Raw genomic sequence first — 19,478 nt, 5'->3', positions numbered from 1 at the left:
TACCTCAACACAATAAAGGCGACATATGGAAAACCCATCATCCTTAAAAACTGAGAGTTTTTTCCCTGAGGGCAGGACCAAGACCGGGATGTCCACTCTCACCACAGCAATCAGACAAGAGAAATAAAATATAAAAATAAAAGGCATCGAAATTGGTAAGGAAGAAGTAAAACTTTCACTGTTTGCTGATGACATGATGCTATATGTAGAGAACCCAAAGGCCACCAAAAACTACTAGAACTGATAAATGAATTCAGTCAATTGGCAGGATGAAAAATCAGTGTACAGAAATCTGTTGCATTTCTGTATACTAATGATGAAGCAGCAGAAGGAGAAATTAACAGTCCCACTTACAATTGCACCAAAAAACCCCAAAACCTAGGAATAAATATAAGAGGTGAAAGACCTGTACTCTGAAAACTATAAAACATTGATGCAAGAAATTCAAGATGACACAAAGAAATGGAAGACATTCCATGCTCGTGGACTGGAAGAACAGATATTGTTAAAATGTGTATATTGCCCAAAGCAGTGTACTCATTTAATGTGATCCCTGTCAAAATACCAACAGCATTTTTCACAGAACTAGAACCAGCAGTCCTAAAATTTGTATGGAATGATAAAAGACCCCGAATAGCCAAAGCAATTTGGGAAAAGAAAAATAAACCTGAAAGCATCACAGTTCAGACTTCAAGTTATATTATGAAGATGTAGTAGTCAAAACTGTATGGTACTGGCACAAAAATAGACACGTGGATCAATGGAACACTGGAAAGCCCAGAAATCAACCCACAATTATATGGCCATTAATCTTTGAGAAAGCAGGAAAGAATACGCAATGAGAAAAAGACCGTTTCTTCAACAAATAGTATTGGGAAAACTGGGCAGCTACATGCAGAAGAATGAAACTGTACCACTTTCTCACACCATACACAAGAATAAACTCAAAATGGATGGAGGACCTAAATTTGAGAGCTAAAACCATAAAAATCCTAGAAGAGAACACAGGCACTAATTACTCTGCCATCAGCCGTAGCAATATTTTTCTAGATAGGTCTCCTGAGACAAGGTAAACAAAAGCAAAAATAAGCTATTGGAACCACATCAAAATAAAAAGCTTCTACATAGCAAAGGAAACAATCAATAAAACTAAAAGGCAACCTATGGAATGGGAGAAGATATTCACAAATCACATATCCGATAAAGGGTTAGTATCCAAAATATATAAAGAATTTATACAAATCAATACACACCCCCCCCCCCAAAGAATCCAATTTAAAAATGGGCAGAAGACATGACCAGACATTTCTCCAAAGAAGACATACACATGACCAACCGACACATGAAAAATGGTGGACATCACTCATCAGGGAAATGCAGATCAAAACTGAAATGAGATACCCTCTCACACCTGTTGGCTAAAATCAAAACCACAAGAAACAGTAGGTGTTGGCGAGGATATGGAGAAAAGGGAACCATTGTGCACTGTTGATGGGAATGCAAACTGGTGCAGCCACTGTGGAAGACAGTATGGAAGTTGCCTCAAAAAATTAAAAATAGAACTATCCTACAATCCAGTCATCACGTTACTGAGTATTTACCCATAGTTTACAAAAACACTAATTCATAGTGATATATGCTCCCCTATGTTTCGAGCAGCATTATGTACAATAGCCAAACTGTGGAAGCAGCCCAAGTGTCCATCAATAGATAAACGGATAAAGAAGTAGTATATATATACCAAATCTTGCCATTTACAACAACATGGATGGAGCTAAAGAGTATTATTCTAAGTGAAGTAAGCCAGTCAGAGAAAGACAAATACCATATGATTTCACTCATGTGCAATTTGAGAAACAACTAGACAAAGGGGGGGGGGTGGGGGAAGACAAACCAAAAAACAGACTGTTAACTATAGAGAACAAACACATGGTTACCAGAGGGGAGATGGGGGCGGGGCGGAGGGGGAGGCAGGTGATGGGTGAAATAGGTGATGGAGATTAAGAGTACACTTACTGTTGTTGTTATTATTTATTTATTTATTTTTGAAAGAGAGCGAGTGCGCAATCTAGGAAGAGGGGCAAAGAGAGAGAGAAAATCCCAAGCAGGCTCCATGCTCAGCACAGAACCAGACACGGGACTTGATCCAACGACCCTGGATCATGACCTGAGTCGACATCAAGAGTTGAACACTCAACCTACCGAGCCACCCAAGCACCCCAAGAGTACACTTACCTTGAGGAGCACTGAGTAATATATAGAATTGTTGAAACACTATATTGCACACCTGAAATTAATAGAACACTGTATATTAGCTACACTGGAAGTAAAATGAAAAATAAACCTTGCTGATTACACATAATCAGTATTCCCCCTATCCTCTTTAGAAAATGTGAACATTTTGAAAATGCCAATAAATAGAGACTTCAGTGAGCACCCTTGTACTTGACCTTATCAGATCTTAACAACTTGCCATATTTGTTTAAGGCCTTAAGTAAATAAATAAATCATTACAGATAGAGCAAAAGCTTCCTTGTGAACTACATGTCCTTAATTCCATCACTTTCCTCAGAGGAGTTATAAATCATATTACAGTATGATTTAGGAAGTTTTTACAGTTTATACAAATGTTATTGGATTATGATTTTCCTCTGTAACTTGTTTTTTTGGTTTAGTATTATGATTGGGGCACATATCCAACTTCGTATCGCTCTAGCTTATTCATTTTAACTTCTGTATAGTCTTCTAGTTCTCTAATTTAGAACTTTCCTATCCATATTTTGTAGTTGTGGACAGTTAAGGTGGTTTCCAGTTTTTGTTAACATAAGCCACGGTGCAGAGAGATGGGCAATAGTCTCCTTAGGTCTAGAAATGGAATTACTTTATCACAGGTCACATATAATTTCAGCTTTTACTAGATACTGTCAAATTGTTCCTCCAAGAAGCTCTTCCCAATATATATATTCCCGTCAGCAGAAGCCAGATTTCTTATTTTTTCATACTTCGTCTGCTTTGTATTATCAGACTTAATTTTGATGGTCTCATGAAGTGAAATAGTATTTACTTAATCTGCATTTCCTAAGTTATTAATGAAGTTGGACATACTCTTCTGTCAGTTTTGCTTATATCATTTGTTCATTGATACTGAGAAAAATACATTGCTTTTTTCTTATTGATCTGTATAGTTTTTTGTGTTTTCCTTATACAGTTGACCCAGGAGTTAGAGGTGCCAGCCCATCCCACAGTGGAAAATCCACATATAACTTTCAACTCCCCCAGAGCTGAACTACTTATTAATAGCCTACTGTTGACTAGAAACCTCCCTGGTAACATAAACAGTGGGTTAACATATATTTTATATGTTATATGTATTCTACGCTATATCCTTACAATAATATCTCACTTTTAATTTTTTCCATATTTCTGGGCTACGCAGTTTATCTGTGAGTTTTTTCAAATTGTTCCAAGTTTCCAAAAAGTTTTCCAATGTATTTATTGAAAAAAATCCACAGTAAATGGACTGGCGAGGCTCAAACCCGTGTTGTTCAGGGTCAGCTGTACTGATGCTTTGTTGCTTGTGTATATTGCAGATATAGTCCTCCAGTCTGGGCTTGTCTCTTTAACTTGTTTATGGTATCTTTGGTTGAACATGAGTTTTTAATTTTAACACAGTCCTTTATCACTTGTTTTGTGGGTTTTTTTGTCCATAGTACTTCAAAGTCTTAAAGACGTAACATCATCTAAAGGTCTTTAGATTTTTTGCTTTTTACATAGGTTTTGAATATTTCTTAAATCTCGTTTTACAGATAGCCAGTTGTTGTAGTGTAATTATTAAGTAATATGTTCTTCCTGTGTAAGTTTTCATTGCTACCTCTACGCTAGATTAAGTTTCTGTATATGAATGGACTACTCTTAGGTTCTGTGGTCTCTTTGTTAATTCTCACCCCAGTATTCCCAGGTCGTAGCTTTAAAATATGTCCCCCCACCTTGTTCTTCAAATTGACTTTGCTATTCTTGGCACTTTGTTCTTCCGTATTAATTTTAAAATTAGTTTGCTGAGTTCCATTTAATGTAATTTCAATCAAGATTTCAAAGGAAACTTTTGAAATCTTGATTGAAATTGCATTAAATTTTTGAGAAGTTCCATCTTCATGATTTTGAGTCTTTCCAGCCATGAGCATTCTATAATATCCTTCCGCTTATTCGCTGTTTTCTTGTGCCTTCTACTAGTGTACTTTGCTTCATAAAGGTCTTGGCATGCCCTTTCACTGTATTCCTAGGTTGTTATTGTTAGACTTGCTGTTGTGAATGAATTTTTTTGTATTACATTTACTAATCAGTTACCTGGCATATGGGAAATACTTGATCTAAATTTCTTTTTTTTCTTAAGTCTATTTTTTTAGTAATCTCTATACCCAACATGGGGCCCGAACTCACGACCCCGACATTAAGAGACACATGCTACTCCTACTGAGCCAGCCAGGTGCCCCAATCTAATTTTCTTGATCTTAATTGCGGCGCCTTGCTGAGCTCTAATAATTTGTGACTTCTCTTGAATTTTCCGTGAAGATAAGTTGGGCAGCTTTATCCCTTCCTTTCCAGCTTTCATCTTTTTTCTATCCTATCTTGTTGGAGTGGAAATATTTTTTTTTGCATTTCATATTTTGAAAGTGTCTTTAGGTACATACAAATTTATTTTTGTTCTTGGTGAATGTATTTTTTTCCTTATGTATAATTCCTCTTTATACCTATTCATGCTGTTGAATTCTAAGCGATCTTAGTATTTTCCAGGTATATACTTTCTATCTTTTTAACTTCAGCCTCATTTTTGTAGTATTACTTAGTTTCAGTATCTGATGGAACAGCTAGCAGCTTATTATGTTCTTTTAATCCAGCAGATAACTTTGTGGTCTTTTAACAGGCCATTTTACTCTTTTGGCCCTAACTCAAGCGATAAGCTTGGCTCTGTTCCCTCATTTGGCATTTTGGCATTTTGGCATTTTTAGTCTCATTCCACGGTAAGAGCCGAACTCCTGGTCCTCACTGCCTTCCTTAACACTGAACCTCAGTGATTCAAGAGTTCAGCCCTGCATGCTACTTTTCTGCAGTGTTGCTGGATGTGAGAGCTTTCTCTTTTGTTCCATTCATATTCACCATCACGACGTATTTACAGCAAAGTGTGTATATCAGAGCATGAACTTGATCTGACATCTTGATGGGAGGTCTTTTGCCGCCTTCCTAATCTCCCCCTGTCGTTGGCTTCCCCTTCTAGTTCCTTACTAAAGGAGCAGATGCTAAGGAAGCAGGCCGAGTTAGAATCGGCGCAGTGCCGGCTCCAACTTCAAGTCCTCACTGATGAGTGCGCGAAGCTTCATAGTCGTGTCCAGGTAGGTTTGCCCTTTCTCGTCCAGAGAGCTTTCGGGATAAAAATGGAAGAGGAATCTAAACTGGATTTCCGTTCCTCTCCGATACAAAGAAGGATCTATCAAGCTTTTCAGGAAATAAGCAAGAACAAGTGTTTCATTCTTGATTAGGGCAGCGTGCACACTTGAGGGTGAACTCTGCAATTTGAACTTTTAAAAAATGAATCAGCTAGCTGATAATTTGAACCCTAAGTCATTTTTACCTCCCTGAATCTACCCCTAAAATGATGGGTTTAGACAAAATGACCATTAAAGACTTTGAACGCTACTATTTTATGATCTGTGCTCTCCTTAGTTCAGTTGCTGGTTGAAATACTGTGAAAACCGCATCAGTCCTCTAGGATTCATGTCAGCGTTTTCATATAATGGAGAAAACATTCCATATTAAATCAAGGAATTGTGCATGAGGGGAATATGAAATGAAAAGGCTGCACATTTACAAAATCTTTTTCACTTTAGGATTTGCAAAAACTTCTTGTGCAGCATCGGGATCAGATTTCACAGCAACCCGGGGGCTCCCAGGCACGTTTCCTGAGCTGCCTGCCCTCCAGCCAGGGCCGGCACAAGTACCGTTTCCAGAAGACCTTCACGGTGTCTCAGACAGGAAACTGCCGAATCATGACATACTGTGACACTCTGAGCTGCCTGGTGGTGTCACAGCCTTCTCCTCAGTCCTCCTTCCTGCCAGGTGAACCATCCAGAACCTCAGCATTCATGTTCATTATTGGACTTCATTTATTTCTCTCTCTTTTTGGAGAATCCAGGACTCACTAGTGGGTGAACACTGACCCTGGCCCACCAGATCACCTTTCCTAGTCTGTTAATGCAGGTCCTCTGAGGTACTGCAAAGGTATCTTTAGCGTCTGGCTAAAGTGTTGGCTTCATCCTGTAGATTTGTTCACCAAGAGCTCAGAAATGCCAATAACCGTGATAAAGAGGAAGATGGGGCACTTGGAAGTATGGGTTACTAGTGTAGGCCAAGGAGAAGGACAGCACTCCCTGTATGCCCCGTGGAGGCACCTCGCTGGCTCACTTGGTAGAGCATGTGACTTACGTTTGAGCCCCATGTTGGGTGTAGAGATATTACTTGGGGGCAAAAAAATTTTTTTAATAAATAAGGTCACAGATTTTTTTTTTTTTAATGTTTAATTTTTTGAGAGAGAGAGAGAGAACGTAAGTTTGGGGGTGGGGGGCAGAGAGCGTGAAACAGGACCAAAGTGGACTTTGCGCTGACAGGCTGACAGCAACAAGCCCGATGTGGGGCTCGAACTCAGAAACCGTGAGATCATGACCCGAGCTGAAGTTGGATGCTCAGTCGACTGAGCCGCCCAGTTGCCCTTGTCACAGATTCATTTTACAGTGAAATTTTTTTTTTAAGATAATTAGTTTTTTTGAGTTATCTTGGGGTGCCTGGGTGGCTCAGTCGGTTGAGTGTCCGACTCTTGATTTTTGCTCTGGTCTTGATTGATTTTTTGCTCAGGTCATGATCCCCGTGTCGGGTTCCATGCTCAGTGTGGGACCTGCCTAAGAGTCTCTCTTTCCCTCTGCCCCTGTCCCCTGCTCATGTACACACCTGCTCGCGCGCTCTTGCTCTCTCTCGCTCTCTCTCTCTCTCTCTCTCTGAAATAAAAAAAAGGAGGGCGGGTGCCTGAGTAGCTCATTCAGTTAAGTGTCCCACTCCTGATTCTTGCTCAGGTAATGATCTCATGATTCGTGAGATCGAGCCCTGTGTTGGGCTCTGCGATGACAGCGCAGGGCCTGCTTGGGATTCTCTCTCTCCGTCTCTCTCTGTGCCTCCCCTGCTCATGTGCGCACACTCTCTCTCTCCCTCTAAATAAACTTTAAATCAATAAAATAAAATGTTATCTGTACACCCAACGTGGGGCTCAGACTTAGAACGTTGAGATCAAGAGTCTCATACTCTACCAACTGAGCCAGCCAGGCATCCCTGGACTAGGAATATTTTTTTAATAATTTTTTTAAAATGTTTATTTATTTATTTTGAGAGAGAGTGGGGGGGGGGGGGAGAGAGAGAGAGAGGGAGGGAGGGAAAGAGGGAGAGAGAGAGAGAGAGAGAGAGAGAGAGAATCAATCCCAAGCAGGCTCTGCGCTGTCATCGCAGAGCCCAACACAGGGCTCGATCTCATGAACCATGAGATCATTCCCTGAGCCAGAATCAGGAGTGGGACGCTTAACCAACTGAGCCACCCAGGCACCCCTCAAATTCTTTTTTAAAATAATATCCCAAGGGCTAATTCAAGTTGAAACGAGATTTAATACTTATGTTCAGTAGTGTTAAATTGACAAATTCCAAATAAAAGAATTTGGAAATACATAGATTAGTATTGATAATAATACATTAATATTAAATTTTCTCAAATTTTGTGCTTTTTTAAGATTAATTTTAGATTGTCTTTTTTTTTTTTTTTTTTTTTTTTTAATTTTATGTAATGTTCACGTCTGAGACAGAGAGAGACAGCATGAGCCGGGGAGGGGCAGGGAGTGAGGGAGACCCAGAATCCAAAGCAGGCTCCAGGCTCAGAGCTGTCAGCACAGAGCCCGATGTGGGGCTCAAACTCACAAACCATGAGCTCATGATCTGAGGCGAAGTCGGTGGCTCAACCGACTGAGCCACCCAGGTGCCCCAAATTTTAGATTGTCTTGAGGTTGAAAAACAAATCTCCTCACATACTCAATTAAATTATTCCTGATGGTTATAGATGTTTCTTTCCATGATCTTCAGCATATGATTTCCTCCAGCTGTCAGGTCTTTTTGCTTTAGCCTGATTTCCTGTTTACTCACTTAAACATTCCGTTCAAATGCTTCAAAACTCTGTCCCTCCAAACTTAGGTATAATCAGGATTTGGAGTAGAATTCCTAGATTATTATGTATTTTTCTAATCACTTATAGCTGTGAGTTGAGAGAAACTCCTTTTGAGGAGAACATAAAAGGACTGTTTATAATGTTTCTGTATCCCATCCACATTTTTAGTAAGATTCACCAAATTGGGAAAATATTTATTTTTAAATTTTAGAGAGAGCTCACAAGCAAGGAAGAGGGGCAGAGAGAGAGAATCCGAAGCAGACTCCACGCCGTCGCGGAGCTCAATGTGGGGCTCAGTCCGACAACCGTTAGGTCATGATCTGAGCCAAAAATCAAGAGTCGGAAGCTCAGGGATGCCTCGGTGGCTCAGTTGGTTAAGCGTCCAACTCTTGATTTCAGTTCAGGTCATGGTCTCATGGTTTGTGAAGCTGGGCCTCCAGGAGCCCCCGGTCCTTTTTTCTTGTTTTTTTTTATTTAAAGTTTATCTAAGGGGAGGGACAGAGAGTCCAGGGAGTGAGAGAGAATCTTAAGCAGGCTGCATGCTGAGCAGTGCAGAGCCTAATGTGGGACTTGATCTCACAAATGATCTCGGGAACCGTGAGACCTGAGCCAAAGTCACAAGTTAGACACTAACTGACTCAGCCACCCAGTTCCTTTTTTTTTTTTTTTTTTTAATTTTTTTTTTTTTAATGTTTATTATTTTTGAGAGAGAGACAGAGACAGAGAGCAAGCAGGGAAGGGGCAGAGAGCGAGGGATACAAAAAATCTGAAGCAGGCTCCAGGCCCCAAGCTGTCAGCATAGAGCCCGACGTGGGGCTCGAACTCACAGACCATGAGATCATGACCTGAGCTGTAGTCGGCCGCCCAACCAGCTGAGCCACCCAGGCGCCCCGGTTCCTTTTTTCTAATGCATGCATTCCACACTGTACAGCTAGCTCTTCTTGCTAGCCTGTTGGTGCTAATTTCTCCTTGCTTCCCTTGATCATTAACTAGGCCAGTAGTCATGTTCCCTTGTTGATTTAAAGCCTATGGTTTCTCTGTTTGTCTCTCTGGCTGTCGTAATTCTGTTTCAGCAGAGAACACAATAAACTTTTCCCACTTGGTTCCCTGGAGAAGCTGAGGTAGGACTCGAGGCTGTCCTGAATCTAGGATTTGACAAATCCTGTTTGTGGATAACTTGGATAATAATGGATACTTAGTAAAAACAAATATAATGTATTTACATAGCCTAGTAAGAGAACAGTAACATGACTTTTTAAGGACCTGTCAAGGACAAGTTTGGGGGGGATTTTTTTCCCTTTCTGGAATGACACAAATTGATTAGAATACTTGAAGTGTCATCTGTTTTTATTCCATTCAAACAAATGTAGCATATCTTAACCACCTGACATAGAGATTACCTGTCTCCATTCTTTATTGTTCCTTCTCTTCTACATCTTCAGTGTCTGTGGTTCAAGTAGAATAGTCTCTGTCCTAATAGCTTTATTGAAGTATGACTGACATACAATAAATTGCACATATTGAAAGTATACAGTTGGGTGAATTATGTCTACACCCTTGAAACTATCCGTAATCAAGATAATGAACATATCTATTGCCCCAAAGTTTTCTCATGCCCTTTTATAATCCATCTCCCACCTGCCCCTCCCTCCTCTCCCCATCCCCAGGCGGCCACTGATCTACTCTCTGTCACTATACATTAGTTTGCATTTCCCAGAATTTAACATAAACATAATCATGCAGCATTGTTCTTTTTTGTCTGGCTTCTTCCAGCATAAAGTTTTGGAGATTCGTCCGTATTAATATGTATATCAATATTTCATTTCCTTTTATTACTGGGTAGCATTCTGTTCTGTGTACATGTTCACATAGTGGTTTATCCATTCACCTGTTGCTGGGCATTTGGAGTAGAATATGCTTTTTAAAATAATTATAACCCTGGGGAATTTTTTTTGTTTGTTTGACCAGCTGTTTTCCAGGGATTTATATGCCAGGAAAGGTGAACGAAGGAGCTACTTGAAAAGGTCGTTTGCTTTGCCTTGAATTGACTTTCGGTGATCTATTTCACACTCTCTTGTCTTTGGCAGGCTTTGGTGTTAAGATGTTGAGTACTGCCAACATGCAAAGCAGTCAGTACATTCCCATGCATAGCAAACAGATCCGTGGACTGGCTTTCAGCAATCAGCCCAAAGGCCTACTGCTCTCTGCTTCCCTAGACAGCACTATTAAACTGACCAGGTGAGTGCTTTAGGGAGGACGGTGGGGCCTGGGCTGTTTAGTGTTAAACAGTGTAGAAATTAGTATCTGTATTAAGATGGCCTTAGATTGCATCTTTTGGTCTAAGGCATTGTCTTCTGAGATCCAGTTTCGTTGAATATAAAATGTGTTGCTCATCAAAGTAGATGCGACATCATAAATGGTATGTACAACGTCCTGTCTGTTTTAAAATTATTTATGTTACAAAATGCATCTTAAGCCTCGCAGATGCGAGTAACACGCTAGAGATGGTCGAATGACAGCGTGGAAGGAGCCTTGGTACCTGGCACCATGGAGTTACCAAACCAGCTTGGAACTGCTTGCTGCTGGTCTGTTACGAGGACCATTCTGCCTAACAGAAATGCTCACCAGGAACTCACTGTCCTGGGGTGCCATGACTTCTCTCATCAGTAACCCTCGGTCACTGTATTTCATCTTTCATGTGACTGCTGTGAACCAGATGGAATGTGCCTTCATCTTTTAGAAAGTAGTTCTGATCAGATGTCTGATAGTTGGCTTCCTATTCTGCAGTTAAATCTGAGGAACATCATTATAGCACTGTCAGACCTGAGAAGCCTCTTGACTTTTCAAGAATGCTTCAGCTTAATTTGCCCCAAAACTCCATGTAGCATTATGTTTTATATGTATATATAGGTTATGATTTTTTTCTCTAGTCGTGTTAAAAAATAGATGCAAAGGGCAGGTTAAATACCAAAGTGTTATTAATGACTATCTCTGGGTGGTTAGATTATTAGTTTTTATTTTTCTCATAGGTATATTCTAATTTTTTCAGCATTGAATATTGATTACTTGCATAATAGTAATTATAGAAAATAGGGGTAGGGTAGGGAATGTACTGTTTAAATATCTCTTTGATCTCCTTACATTTCAAGAAGAAAACCTGTAACCCCCAAAATAAATATTTTGGAATTAAAAGGGATTATCTGGGCAGTCCCTAGAGGAAATTGGAAATCCCAAATAGTTTGGGTGTGGGGGTGTGTTCTTAAGGGATTATCATTTCAGTGATAATCTTTACATCTTTGTTTTATAATTGATTTCCTTAACACATGGTTGTAAAAGTCTTCTATCTCCACAGCCTGGAGACAAATACAGTGGTCCAGACTTACAACGCTGGACGTCCTGTCTGGAGCTGCTGCTGGTGTCTTGATGAAAGTAATCACATCTATGCTGGACTGGTCAATGGTTCAATTCTGGTGTATGACCTTCGAAACACGAGCTGTCATATCCAGGAGTTGGTACCCCAGAAAGCCAGGTGGGTAGCCACTTACTTTTCCCCTGTAGCAGCTTTCTCTTGGACCGTTGTATGAATCCTGTCTTCTGAGTGTGTTTCACAGTTGATCAGAATTCCTCAGAGGGCAGTTCTCCTGAGTCCAGTGAGGTGTTGTCACTTGGCAATCACTAAGATCCTTAGAGCGTGTGTTCGTGATATTTCTACACAGTAGAAAGCCCTGGTACCAAGTATAGCCAGGTTCATACAGTCGCTCCTCCCCCAGTGTGGCAAAATGAAGTCAGATCTGCGTTCAAAACCAAACTCCGCTGCGTAGGAGCTATGCGACCTTGGTCTCAATTCTTGGCCTGTTACACAGACTTGCTTTAATGGCCACATGTCTAACACGCAGGAAGAGATCAGTAAAAGGTAGGCCTATAAAAAAAAAGATTTAAAACTTCCCTAATCTCCAGCTAAACCAACTTGGTCTAAAGATACCAATTACCATGATTTATCCTTTATAACCATTTACGAAGTTGGGAGGTTTATAAAGTCAGCCCGGATTCTGAGGATGGGTGGTCACCAGCACCACTGTGACTCCTCAGAAGATATCACCATAGTAGTAACTGGTTACGAAAAGCTAGGCTCAACACTTTGAGGTCTTTTCATTTGAGTGGGGTAGAATCATGCTTCAGTTATGTGGTCTGTAGGCCTGAAGATGACTTGATGTAAACTTCTAGAAGTGTGAACTGCAGGCAAGCATGGTAACTGCCACTGATGTAGAGAGATCTGCTCAAGAGTAGGCAATCGAATAGAGCAAATGGCGAGGAAAGAATAGTCGTATGCAGTGTTCATTTCTGTTTTAGTTTGCTTCATCGTGACATGACGGGGCAATGAAAGAAAGCAGGCACAGCGACCACTTGGGCAACTTCAGCAGAAACAAAGTTCACAGGAACATAGTCTACAGGCGGACACTTCTGAGAGAATTCTTGGCACACATTCCTGGTCATGTGCTTGCAGAAAGAGATTTAGAACATTTCTAAAACCATCCTGTTTCTGAATTAAAATGTAGTTTTTTCAGGGGCGCCTGGCTGGCTCAGTCAGAAGAGCATGTGACTCTTGATATCATGGGCATGAGTTCAAGCTCCACATTGGGTGTAGAGATTACTTACACAAATCTAAAAAAAATGTTTTTGCTTCAGGCTGTATTTTAATTGAAGGTTCTGTCAACTGCATCTTGGAGACTTTATTAGATGTATAAGCTGCATTTCCTTTCTGACTTTCCTTGTGTACACATCTAACCCCATTTCTAGAAAACTTCACACTGGTCAAGCTCTCTTGTAACTGTGACTTTGTAGTATTAAATTTCCTAGTCCTTTTTTTTTTTTTTAATTAAAAAAATTTTTTTAATGTTTGTTTATTTTTTGAGAGAGAGTGAGATGGGAGAGAGGAATCACTAGTGGGGGAGGAATAGAGAGAGAGGGAGACACAGACTCTGAAGGCCGCTCCAGGCTCTGAGCTTGTCAGCACAGAGCCCAATGCAGGGCTCGATCTCATGAACCACAAGATGATGACCTGTGCCGAAGTCAGACACTTAACTGACTGAGCCACCCAGGTGCCCCCCCTAGTCATTTTTAAAAACTATTTTTAGAATATGCGACATCTCCTCTGAAATTAGATGCCAGAGATTATATGTGTACTCTTTTAAAGTTTCTGCAGTATGGGTTGGTAGATTTTACCAGATGTCAAAGGATAGTGACCCAAAGAAGGCCTTTTTTTTTTTTTTTTTTTTTTTTAACGGTTATTTTTGAGAGACCGAGACAGAGCACGAGTCGGGGAGGGACAGAGAGGGAGACACAGAATCCGAAGCAGGCTCCAGGCTCTGAGCTGTCAGCACAGAGCCAGATATGGGGCTCGAACCCACAAACTGTGAGACCATGACCTGAGCTGAAGTCGAATGCTTAATCAACCGAGCCACCCAGGTGCCCCAGAAGGTCTTTAACCTCTTCTGTAGAGGTGGAAGTGTGCTTGAGGGCTCCTGCTAGTGGAGTCTGGAGTAGTACAAGTATTGGAACGTGACACATCGTTTCCTTTCTTTCCCTTCAGATGCCCACTCGTATCCCTGTCATACATACCCAGAGCTGCCTCAGCTGCATTTCCTTATGGTGGCGTGTTGGCTGGAACCTTAGAGAACGCTTCCTTCTGGGAGCTAAAGATGGGCTTTTCTCATTGTCCTCATGTGCTGCCCATAGAGCCAGGGGGTTGCGTAGACTTTCAGACGGAGAGCAGCACCCGGCATTGTCTTGTGACCTACAGGCCTGGTGAGTGCTGGGACGTCCTTGTTCTGTTTGGGAGCAAGTCGGTTCAGGGGAGGAGGGGAGAGCTGGCCCTGCCCTTCAGGTGGCACCGGAGAGCCCCTCGCAGGCTAACAGCTCTTGCTACTATATTGAGGCTGGTGGCTCCGCATTCCTCCATAGATGCCGCCTCTACCCCTCGCTTATGTGACAGGGCAAATTCTGCCAGGTACTCCCTGGAGCGAGTTAGCCCCTTTAGGAGCCCCTGTGACTTAGTAATGGAATGAAGGGTCCTGCCCCTGAGGCCAGGGCATCCCCCTCAGCGCAGTTTCGTGTCATCCGCCTGCCCTGAAGGAAGATAAAAACCGAGGCAGGGGGCGGCAGGATACAGTGATTTTACTAAAAAGGATAGCTTATGCCGAGAATTGTTTCCCTCATAGGCAAAAATCTATTGTAGATAACTTGCTTTATCCTAGCCTGCGGTTCGGAATTTCATTTGTGCTGTATTATTTTGTTCTTGTTGCTTTGTTTGCTTTGTAGCTACTCTTGATGATGTAATAAACTGTGGCTCTTCCACTCAGTAGTTTGTAATCGTGTGAGGTTCAGGATCTTCATTAATTTCTTGGGATCATCCCCACGGAGCAACACTGACTCCTCTGTCCCGTAGATAAAAATCACAGCACTTTACGAAGTGTGCTGATGGAGATGTCCTCCACGCTGGACGATGCTGGAGAGCTGGTCTGTTCCTGCCATCCTGTGCAAACATTCCTTGGGGGACCCACTTGCAAACTACTGACCAAAAGTGCCATTTTCCAAAACCCGGAGAGTGATGGCAGCATCCTGGTGTGTACTGGGGATGAAGCATCAAATTCTGCCCTGGTGAGCCTGTTATTTTTTTATACAGAAGTATGTAAAGCGAAAAACCGACGTTCTCCTTGATTGCACACATCTGTGTATGTGTATATGTACGATTGCTTGTTTTTACACCAGGCACGCTTGAGACACGCTCTGTAATTTGCTCTTTTCCCATTTAGCTTCCTAGCTTGGATATCTTTCCATTTCAATATCTGTAGATTCGCCTCATTCTTTTTTATATGAGCTGTAGTATCCCATGGGCCGTCTTGTGAACCTTTAAAACAAAAATTAAGGAACTACTGAAACTCCTATAAAACAGTTGTTTCAGGCAACAGTTTTCATCACCAAAAGATGAATGATTGATGGGGGATTGTAGAGTGGATGGGTCAGTCTTTTATAACCTGAACACAGTGATCGACATCACTGTAGGTGGGTTAACAAAAAATAATTCGCCTCTTAAAAAAGCTTATTTTGAGAGAGCGCACGTGTGTGAGCAGTGGAGGGGGAGAGAGAGAGAATCCAACGCAGGCTCCATGTTGTCAGCAAGGAACCTAACGTGGGGCTCAAGTTACTCACAAACTACAAGATCAGGACTTGAGCCAAAATCAACAATCAGATGCTTAACCAACTCAGCCACCCAGGCACCCCAATTTGCCTCTTGATGTAAGAAGATACGAAGTACATAGCGCCTTTTATGAGATGCCCTTGAACCTAAATGTAATCCAGCTTTGGAGCATTGCTGACCAATACAGTTGTGCTAGCCACATGAGCTCTTGAAATGTGATTAGTGTGAATGAAGACTTTAATTTTTTTAATTTTTTTTTCATTTTTAATTTAAATAGCTTTATGTGGCTAGTGGCCACCATACTGGATAACACTATAGATTAAGGGTAAAATGATATGAAGTCAGTGAAGAAAACAATAGAATCAGTGAAGCAGATATGGTGAAAGCTTAATAATTTGTTGTACTACTATACTTTATATTAAAATTTTTTTTAATTTTTTTAACATTTATTTCTGAGAGAGAGACAGCACGAGAGGGGAGAGGCAGAGAGAGAGGGAGACACAGAATCCAAAGCCAGCTCCAGGCTCTGAGGTGTCAGCATAGAGCCCGACACAGGGCGCGAACTCACGAGCTGTGAGATCATGGCCTGGGCTGAAGTCGAACACTTAACCGACTGAGTCACCCCGGTGCCCCCTAAAAATTTTTTTTCATAACAGGGGCGCCTGGGGGTCTCAGTCGGTTGGGCATCCGACTCACAGTTCGTGTGTTCGAGCCCCGCATTGGGCTCTGTGCTGACAGCTCAGAGCCTGGAGCCTGCTTTGCATTCTGGGTCTCGTTCTCTCTCTGCCCCTCCCCAACTTGTGCTCTGTCTCTCAAAAATAAATAAATGTTAAAAAAAAAAAATTATAAAAAAAATAATTTTTTCATACCAAAAAGTTTTTGAAAAGGAAAAGAAAGCACTAGTCATTAGATAGATTTCCTGAGGGCCGAGAAAGGGACTTTCTGTCTTGCTGAGTGTTCTGGGCCTAGAAGAGTTGCTGGCACCTTGATGGAAGAGCTGAATGCTGGGCTTGCTTTTCAGAGGTAGACTCATTGCTGATCACAGTGGCAGAGCCCACACCTGATGTTGTGTGTCCTGGCTTTGTGAAGGTTGAGAACAGTCTGTCGTACTCCCCTGGCAGCGCTCTCTCTGCAGCCCTTTCAAAGTTGCCCGATGATATTAAGGAGTGCACTCGTGGTGAGCAACGGGGGTGGTCCGGAACTGTGGAACCGCTATATTGTAGAGCAATAGAGTGATAGGGCAAGCGAGTCCCCCAGCTGAATTGAATGACTCCTGACCCTGAACTCTGCTTGTCTTCTTTAGCTGTGGGATGCTGGCAGTGGCTCGTTGCTACAGGAACTGCAGGCCGATCAGCCCGTCTTGGACATCTGCCCTTTTGAGGTGAACCACAACAGCTACTTGGCTACCTTAACAGAGAAGATGGTCCACATGTATCGGTGGGAGTGACTGTGTCTGGAACTTGTCAGGCATGCTGCTGGTGAATGTTAAATGTTTGCCAGCATCTAACAGCCCTGAGCAAGATCTCTGCTTACTGTCTGTGGCCTAGAACTTCTGGGATCATGGTTCCTTTGGATTAATGTGATTCTAAGAGGCCAGGTCACTGAAACACTACAGACTGTGTATTTGCGGTGTCCATCCAAAGAATACGTGATTGGTACTGCATCTGCATTATCATTGTCTTGGGCTCAAAGCCTTCATGAATCTGTTGAGAATCTGTATTTCCGATCAGACATTCTACTGGACCTCAGAGAGTATCCTCCCAGCAGTCATTTAGAACGAGTGTGCAGCAAGCATTTTCTGGAGAGTGTGACACCCACCTAAGTGGTCTTGTCACTCGAACTCAGGAACGGATGCTAACGTCCCAGAAGAGACCGACCATCTCCATGTTGCGTGGATGCAGAAGAGTCTTCAGTTGAACACAAGAGGGCACTGTACGACCTGGTGAAGAATTGGATCCATTTCTGACCTGGCGTGTTGGCAACCTTTCAGCAACTTGGTCTCATCCCCGCAGAAGTGTGAGGTCGAGCGCATCTGGTCTACTTTGTGGCAGCAGCAGATACATTCCAGGTGTGCGGTGCTGGGATATTGGCAGGCCCGGTGATGGAGGCAGCTGGTGCGCTGTGGACCCTCTCGGAATGCTGAGTACATTAGGTTCATCACATCGTGGGAGCCGAGAGAAGAGACCGGTTGTTTGAGCAGTGGGGAAGCCTCCTTTTTTCTTGCTGTCTGAGGACCTCCGGATTGATTTTACATAAACCAGTGCTCTGAAGACCCCTCCTTTTCCCTCTTACTAGGAAAACATGAGCAACATGTCACAGCTCTTGTTTGATTCTCTCCCAGTAAAAGAGGTCAAGGGAGAGGGGCTAAGCGAGACAGGCTTGCAAAAGAGAAGCTGCCGAGACCACTGCTGGGAACAGAAGCTAAAGCCTTCCGCATGTGAAACTGGCGTGTGACTTCAGCTTCCTCTGATATGGCTCCCTTCCTAGCCTTTTTAAAGACTCTTGTCAGTGAAATATTCTCAGGAAGATAAATGTGGTTGGAGACCTGTGCGGATTGCAGGGAGAAGCCCATCAGCTTTTGTTCCAGCCGTGGATTGTCCAACATTGCGAACTTCACTTTTCTCCAGTAGGGAGAAAGGCTTCCGTTTGTATCTGTTTGCCTCGCCCACGGCTGCTCTGCTAAACCGCAGTCTACAATAGAACGCGCCTCAGGGTGTGGGCGGTCAGTGCCCCGTTCTTGGAAGCAGGATGGCCAACAGTGTGACTTTTTAAAATAATTGCTCTAGAAGCGTTATTATTTTTATTTTAAAATAGTTCTGACCGACGACTCCTGAGCGGTTTCCAGCATTTCTCACCAGCAGAGGGTTATTGCCACAGATTTCCCCAGAGTTTCAAGTTCTAGCTGTGCCTTCTAAAGAGTGGCCTCCTTCTGTTTTAGGATATCTTTCAAAAAGCCAGTTTCCAGAGCCTGGGAAAGAGCCCCCTTTTCTCAGAGGAGATACTCCTTTCAATATGTTGATGATTCAGAATGACGGCCCAGACCTAGAGCATCAGTGGCAGAAAGGGATTTGGATTAAAAAGCAGGACTCATCTGGTTTCAGCAAGTCATCAGAGAGGATGCAGTTGGCCCTGGCTGCCTTTGTCTTTGGCAGGGACAAATCCCACGGTAGGGTTAGGATTTGACCAAGGCGGATGCTGATTGATTCCGCCACGCAGAGGAACCAAGGGATTTAACTACCAGGGAAGTTGGGTCAATCTCTCATGTCTTGCCAATTCTTGCATTCCTCCAGTAAATTTGGACATTTTAGAGAGAAACTTATGTAACTTCAACTGATTTCTTTAAAAGAAAAGACCTTGCCCCCAGCCATCCTACCCTTGCATCCCTCATCCAGCAGGAGATCATGTAGTCCCAGGCTCTGGTCTCCTGTGCTGCAGCAGGCTCTGCCCCGACATGTTCCCTCCCCCCTGTCTCTAAGGGAGGTTTCCCATATGAGGGTTTGGAGTTAAGCAGACTCCAAATATCTTATTGGCGTATATCCTTGTACCTGCTGTGACAAACAGGGCAGTGGGATCTCTGTTCATGTTCTGTGTTTTAATGTTCGTGCTTTATGTTTTAATGTTAATATGAAAATAAAACATTTGCTATGTGTACCAACTGCTGGCGTCTTTTGCCTCTCTGACTGCCGGGGCAGGAACTTGTCTGCCTCTTGGGCAAGGGGTACAGTCTCAGCCTGGTCGATTTCTTCATTTCATGTGGAACTGGGTCTGAATTTCACAGGATGGTCCCTGGATCTGAAGTAAACATCTTCTTTAAATTGATGAGGTGGCTGCGGTGGTTTAACTGGCAATTCTGTTCTACTGTTGTTAATGGGAAGCTGTGTGTTTGCTTCTTAACTTACCCACACGGTTATTTGTTTGCTTTCAGATCCAAAGGGCTTAATCTTGGAAACTACACTTCGCAGACTCCCTTTGCCTGCTGGCTTCTTGTTACTTACTTTGAATCCAGAAAACTGTAGTGTGGGGGAGGGGAGT

General features: G+C 42.5%; 1 protein-coding gene across 3 annotated transcripts in view; it reads left to right on the top strand.

The window, feature by feature from the left end:
• RFWD3 (ring finger and WD repeat domain 3) overlaps nt 1-19,101 on the top strand; it is a 42,190-nt gene extending 23,089 nt beyond the window's left edge. For 2 of the 3 annotated variants that reach the window (XM_060650137.2, XM_060650136.2), the window contains exons 7-13: nt 5,273-5,387; nt 5,883-6,111; nt 10,336-10,486; nt 11,601-11,777; nt 13,839-14,053; nt 14,694-14,905; nt 16,750-19,101. In XM_060650137.2, the coding sequence (XP_060506120.2) occupies nt 5,273-5,387; nt 5,883-6,111; nt 10,336-10,486; nt 11,601-11,777; nt 13,839-14,053; nt 14,694-14,905; nt 16,750-16,893 (1,243 nt within the window). In that variant the 3' untranslated portion in view covers nt 16,894-19,101. The other variant, XM_078438983.1, reaches the window with a different exon arrangement.
• The last annotated feature ends 377 nt before the right edge of the window (nt 19,102-19,478 follow it).

The sequence above is a fragment of the Panthera onca genome, chromosome E2 (assembly GCF_046562875.1).
Source record: "Panthera onca isolate mPanOnc1 chromosome E2, mPanOnc1 haplotype 2, whole genome shotgun sequence".
NCBI lineage: Eukaryota > Metazoa > Chordata > Mammalia > Carnivora > Felidae > Panthera > Panthera onca.
The sequence above is the reverse complement of the archived record's forward strand: the minus strand, read 5'-3'. Positions and strand labels throughout refer to the sequence as shown.